The 6,752-nt window shown below is 53.1% G+C and overlaps 1 protein-coding gene across 1 annotated transcript in view; it reads right to left on the reverse strand.

Moving 5' to 3' along the window:
* OBSCN (obscurin, cytoskeletal calmodulin and titin-interacting RhoGEF) overlaps nt 1-6,752 on the reverse strand; it is a 210,806-nt gene that overhangs the window by 50,821 nt on the left and 153,233 nt on the right. The window contains exons 55-56 of the mRNA XM_045284554.1: nt 4,848-5,712; nt 3,656-3,934 (exon numbers count right to left, since the gene is read on the reverse strand). Coding sequence (XP_045140489.1) covers nt 3,656-3,934; nt 4,848-5,712 — 1,144 coding nt within the window. The remainder of the gene's footprint in view (nt 1-3,655; nt 3,935-4,847; nt 5,713-6,752) is intronic.

Genomic DNA, 6,752 nt, shown 5'->3' on the forward strand with positions numbered 1-6,752 from the left:
AATGTTCAGCTGCTCTTGTATATAAATCTCTTTCTTATACACATCTGTGTGTCCATGGATTTGTTTCTCTAGTCTACCCAGACTAACACAACATCAAAAAGATGAACACACTCGGCATTTCTCAAGCTTAAAGACCCGAAGAAAAAATTCAAGTCTCGAGTTGAAACATTGGAGGATATGATGGGCAAAATAAGGTGTGTATCTATTTCTGGTTTCTCCAATTTTGTCCCATTGATTTCAGTACCTATCCCTAAAAGCACCATGAAATTCTAAAAGGACAAACAAAACTATCTTGGAAGAAGTACAGCCAGAGTGGTCCTTAGAGGCAAGGATGGCAAGACTTTGTCTCACATCTTTGGACATACAGTCAGGAGAGACTAGGACCCGGAGAAGGGCATCATGGTTGGTACAGTGGAGGGAGAGGGGCAGCAAAAGAGAGCGAAATCCTGGACAAGATGGACTGATGCAGCGGCTGCCACAGTGGGCTCAGACATGGGAACACTTACGAGGATGGCGCAGGACCAGGCAGTGTTTCGTTCTGCTGTGCACACGGGTCATTACAGGGCAGAACCGACTCGATGGCACTCAACAACAGCAGCAGCAACGTCTCTGCACCAGCACCACCCTTAATATTGGGCGGAATGATGCCACTCTTTTTATTCTTTTTCAAACTCGTTTTAGCTATTTTTTATCCTGTGCCTTCCCATGAACATTTTAGGGTGAGCATTCCTGGCTGACCTCCTTAGGAACCAACCCTGTTGCTGTTGAGTTAATCTGGGGGGTTTGTATAGGAATCACCTGTGTATCAACTTGGGGAGAGGTCACATTGTTGCTATGTTGAATATGAACATACTATGACTCTACATTTATTTAGGTCTATTCTGATTTTTTAATCAGCATTTTATCATGGTTAGGATCCAGATCCTATACATGTTTTGCTAGATTTATAACTACATATTTTGTTTTATTTTAAGCAATTTCAAGTATGATTGTTTAAAATTTCGTGCTTAATACCTATTCCTTCCTGGAAAAGCCTGGTGGTGGAGTGGTTACACAGTGGGCTGTGAATCACGAAGTCAGCAGTTTGGAACCGCCAGCGGCTCTTTAGAGCCTGTAAACAGATACAGCCCTGGAAACCCTCAGGGGAAGTTCTACCTTGCCCTAGAGCAGTGGTTCTCAACCCTCCTCATGCCGCGACCCTTTCATACGGTTCCTCATGTGGTGGTGATCCCCAACCATAAAATTATTTTCGTTGCTACCTCATCACTGTAATTTTGCTACTGTGATGAATCGGGTGACCTCTGTGAAAGGGTCGTTTGACCCCTAAAGGGGTCGCGAACCACAGGTTGAGAACTGCTGCTCTATAGGGTTGCTATGAGTTGGCATCAACCTGACTAGATGGCAGTGAGTTTGGTATTTTTTCATTCTTCATTTATGAGCCATCTCATTATTTAACATTTTGCTTTTACAAGAATAGTTGGGGGGGGGGGTCTCCTTAAATCACCCTAAGGCCAGGTATTTTGAAAAGCACTGTGTTTTGAGTTTGAGAGTTCCTTTCTCCTGAACTCCAAGCCCTTGGTCCCACTCATGCAACCCTGCTCTCCAGTCTAAGATTCCAATAAAGTGAAAGGGGGGTGGGGGGAGGGGCCTGATGCCCGGGCCATGGGCCAGTAGCTTGCACACAAGCTCCATGTCCTGGCTGAATCCCCACCAACCAGTCAAGTATCCAAGCAGAGGTGCAGCTTTGCTGCTAGTTTGCAAGGAGGCAGCAGGTCTCAGAGAGGATACATGGCTTTCACCTCATAGCAGACCCAGAGGTCTGCTGTTCCTGTGCTGGTGCTGGTGGGACCTGAGGCTGGCAGCTGACAGTCTGAGGGGAGTAGATGTTTTCATGGAGAGCGAGAACCACTTGTGGGTCGGGGTTGGGTAAGTCCGCTCTGAGCTGCAAATCCTGACCAAACCAGCTCTGCCCGCGGTTTGTAAAGGCCCAGCCTACCTACCTGCCTGGTTTGTGATGGCCCAGCCTACCTACCTGCCCAAAGTAATATATGAGCTAGCTGGCACATACAGGCAGTGGCCGCAGGAAGGAGGTTCACGGGGGCGCGGGTGGGGTGGGGGGCGGGAATAAGGCCACTGAAATGAGTCCTGGAGACTGAGGAGTGGTTGGTGGCTGATGTTTTGTAACCATGCCGGGGTCTTTGGAATCCAACCGTGTTGATAAGTGAGCAGGCATATACAGTAGTTTCTGCATACTGGTCTTGTATTCTGAACTCATTTATAAGTTCTTTTCAGACTAGACCCTGGCTGACCTCTCAGAAACTAGACCTGTTGCTGTCTAGTTAATGTTGAGCCTATAGTGACGCTGTGGGGCAGAATAGAACTGCCCTGTAGTGTTTCTAAGGCTGTCAATCTTTTCAGAAGCCCACTGCCACCTCTTTTTCCTGTGGAGCGGCTCGTGGGGTTGAATCGCTTTCAGTTAACAGCCAAGCGCTTCATCATGTTACCACCAAGACTCCTTGGCTGACTTCTAGTCCACAAAAGTCCACCCCAAAGAGGCTTCCACATTGTCTGCCGGGCCCAGGCATAACACGGGGTAGGACAGCAAGGAGGGGCAGAGCCTTGTGGGCCTGGGCCAGCTGGCCCCCAAAGCTCAGTCCGGCTTTCTCCGTTCTCCGAATCCACCACGAGACAACGGATGGAAAACAGATACCTGCGTCTGTCCCAACACCTTCTTGCACACCAGCTAACATTTAATCCACGCCGAACTCTAGGCCGGACCTAACAATTCGGCTGCCTCAGTGGGCTCAGGCACAGGGACAATTGCAAGGCTGGCACAGGACTGTGCAGTCTTTCTTGCTGTTGTGCATGGCATCTCTAGGGGCTGGAGTTGACTCGGTAGGACCGAACAACAACGATTGCTCTGCAGACTCACTTGACTTTCACAAGTACGTCATGATTGCCATTTACAATCATGTGAGGACACGGATGCGTGGAGAGGTACGGTGGCTTATCCCAGCTCAAAGAGCTGACAAGCGGAGGAGCCAGCTCTGGCTCCGGGGTCAACATCCTCTTCCGTTACACTACCGGGTTTCTCCAAAAGAGCTTCCTGGCGGAGCCCATCTGAACAGGAGGGAGGTGGGAGGGGTAGGCTAGCCTTGCCTGCCTGCCCCAGTCCCTCTCACCACTTCATCAGGCCCACCCCCTCTCCCAGAGGCTCTCAAACTTCTTGGGCCACTCCTTAGGTCCTAGGATTCCCCCCCATTCCCATCTACCCTCAGTCCACAAAAATGGGCTCCGGGGGAGAATTCTGGTTTTATTCCTTGCTTAAGTGGAAAGGAAATATTTTGAGAATGATGAGGGCAATGAATGTACAAATGTGCTTTACACAATTGATGTGTATATGGATTGTGATAAGAGTTGTATGAGCCCCTAATAAAATGATTAAAAGAAACAAAAATAAATAAATAAATTAATTAATTTAAAATTAATTTTTTTTAAAAAGGAACTGTCCAGCAGACACAAGACACTATCGGGCCCAATCCAGACTGGGTTGAGATCACTGCTGTTGGGACCCTTCTCCCAAGCCCAGCATGTCTTTCCCAGCCCAGCTCAGGAAACCTCCAGACCAGAATGACCAGCCCGGAGTGACACTCACAGTCCACACGGAGCTCTGCTTTGGTGGAGGAGACGCCGGTGCTGTTCTCAGCCAAGCATCGGTAGACACCCATGTCTGACGGCACCACGGCCATGATGATGAGCTGGTGGCCACCCTGCTGGTCCTCATTGATCATGTAGTGGTCATCCTCTTCCAGCACTTTCCCATCCTTGAACCAGCGCACGGTGGGCACTGGCTGACCCGTCACCACACAGTCAAAACTCACGGGGTAACCATCCTGCACCTCTTGGTTCTGCAGCTCTGTCAGGAACACTGGAGCTGGGTCAGGGCAGACACAAAGCCAGTCATCTCTCCGCTGCCCTATGCACAGATGGCACACCATCTGGGCAGGGAGACACGTGTTCTGGTCAACCACTCACTGGAGCATGTTCTCAGACCCGGGCAGCTAAAGAGAACTTGATCTTGGTCTACTAAGTCTCTCCCTCTCTCATCCCCACTCTTTAAGGGGAACGTGCTCTCTGCCACAGCTGGAGGCCAGAAGCAGAGAGGAAAGGAAAGGTGGGAAAAGGGGGGCCCAACGCATAGGATAAGGGTCCAGTAGAAGAAGGTGAGGCATCTGAAGCCAAAATGGTTGCAGGGGTGGGGAGATTGGAAAGAAGTTTCCAGAAGTGATGCTATGGATTATTCATGATGCTCCATTCAGTGTTCCCAGGGAGATGTGGGTTACTAGGAAATGACTATCTTGTTGGGCAATGCTTTCTTGGAAAGGGAAATGGTGTCCAGAGTAGGGCTCTGTGGATCCCACTTTTTAAGATGTGTTACAACTCACACTTTCCTTTTAAAAACAAACAGACAAAAAATCCCCTCTAGAATGTTATTTACAATTCAATTTCAAACAGACAAAAAATCCCCTCTAGAATGTTATTTACAATTCAATTTCACAGATGAGGAAATCGAGGATTCGAGAGAATACTAATTTGCCCCAAAGCACACAGTTCATAACAAGCCGTGCTAAGATTCAAACCAGGTCTGAAATTTCACCTAAGTCAGCTGCCTTACCAACACTCACTGAGCTACACCTTTGACGAGCCCAGCGCTGAAGCACAGGCTAGTCCTTGTTCTCAGCAAATGTCGGCCACCCCCAGCCTTGCTCCTTGACCCTCCCCTTCCCACCTCTGGGCCCAGCTTCTAACCCCTAATCAAGGTGGCACAGACGGATCAAGGCACTCACCGGTGTCTGAGGGCAGCAGGCTGGGCAGTGGCCCTGGAGGCACTGCCGGGGCCACCTTGCCGATGCGCATCTCTACCCCACGGGGACCTTGCTCCACCAGGTTGATCTCCACCCCGATCCCCATCGTGGCAAACATCTCCTGGAAGCGGGTGACCGCCCGGTGGGCTTCAGCAAGGGCCTCAAAACGGATGCAGACAAAGTGCTCGTCCTCACGGTAAGTCTGCCAGTCCCCGGGCTCCTCCAGCTCCACGCTGCCCTCCTCCGCACTGAAGAAGAGCTCTTCGTCAGAGACCTCGGCCGGGCCCTTGGTGCGGAAGAGCCGGTGCAGCCGCCGGGCAGCCCGGCGGAAGGCGTCATCCAGCTCGCCCCCGGACGAGCTCTCTGCTTCGCTCTCCGTCCCACTGACCACCACACAGGCACTGTGGACTGCACGGCCAAACTTGTTGCTCACCTGACAGGTGTAGCGGCCAGAATCGCTGCGGCCCAGGCCCGTGACCAGCAGCGAGCAGGTGCCGTCCCTGAGCTGGTCGATGTGGTAGTGCCGCCCATCGGACAGCTCCACGTTGTCCTTCAGCCAGTGGGCCCGCAAGTCTGCCTTGCTGGCCACCACACACTCCAGGCGCAGGGCATCCCCTACCTGGGCCTCCACGTCCCCAAAGGTACGGCTGAACACAGGCCCCTCCTGCTGCTGCATCTCCTTCCGGACCTTGTAGCCCTTGAAGGCTGCCTGAATCTTCACGGCCGCCTTGTCCATGGATGGGTCCGCCAGGTCCTCAGCACTCAGGTCACCCGGGGGTGGGCTTACGGCGGCCGGGGGCTCCTGTGGCTTCTGTGGCTTCCCAGAGGCGGCTGGTGCAGCCACCACCTGTGTGACCCAGAGTTCGAGAGGTCTGAGCGGGCAGGGCTCAGAAAAAAACCCCCCCCCCCCCCTCCCATACACACCTCCTGAGAGCTGCAGCGGGGAATGGCTACTCCTAAGAGACCGGGGGTGGCAGAGCCTGCTCTCCTGCCCTCCCGCCCACTCCAGCACACTCTCAGGCCTCCCCTGCCAATGACAGTGGGAGCTTCATCGAGCCGAGATACATGCCTGCCCCTGTTGGCACAAGCAGCAGGCCCGCCCTGCCTGAGAGGGCTTTCCACAGACACCCAAAAGGAGACCAGATGGAAGGACAGGGCCACAAGGAGGACCCCCGAGGGCCTGGCACCGGATCTTCAGGACAATATTCTAAGGGCCGCAATGGAAGGAAACTGAAGGTGGCAGACCTCAGGGCCGGAAGTCCCCTGGGAGGGGGTGTGCCTCTGTGGGCCTCTGGAGGTGCCCTCGGTGAAACCACCCAGGGAATGCTAACCACCTGGGTGAGACCTGCGTCAAGCTCAGCCCTCGGGGCCCATGCGTCCACAGGTGTAGGAGCGTCTGCGACCTTTTCAGAAGAGGAAGCACACTGCTGCGCTTCTGCTGAGCAACACCCACGCCCGAGGCAGGTTATCACCCCTGGGTGACCCTGTGGTTGCCAGGGGCACTGGTGGGACTGGGTTGGTACGTAAGGGGCACTCCCTAGACATTGGCTGCATGAAGAGATGTTGCGGACACAGATGGAGAGAAGAGCAGATGAAGGGTGAGTGGGTAGAGGAAGGGCCCATGGCTAAGTGGCCAGGCTCGGAGGTGGGGTTAAGCAGCTGCCTGGGTGCAAGAGGAGATGAGAGGGGGCCGTGTGGCAGGTGGTAGAGAGGCAGTGTGCACAGAGAGCTGAGGCTGGCGAGGACTGCATAGGCAGATGAGCAGTGGATGCTTGGATGGGGAGAGTGGGTGGAGAGGCAATGGGAAGTTGGATGGGGGGTGACGGGTGGATGAGTAAAGCGTCCAGGGAAGGAAACGAAGGAGATGGATGGATGGATGGATGGATG

The sequence above is a fragment of the Echinops telfairi genome, unplaced genomic scaffold, assembly GCF_000313985.2.
Source record: "Echinops telfairi isolate 266 unplaced genomic scaffold, ASM31398v2 ScPeMD7_7469;HRSCAF=8507_0, whole genome shotgun sequence".
In the NCBI taxonomy this organism is placed as follows: domain Eukaryota; kingdom Metazoa; phylum Chordata; class Mammalia; order Afrosoricida; family Tenrecidae; genus Echinops; species Echinops telfairi.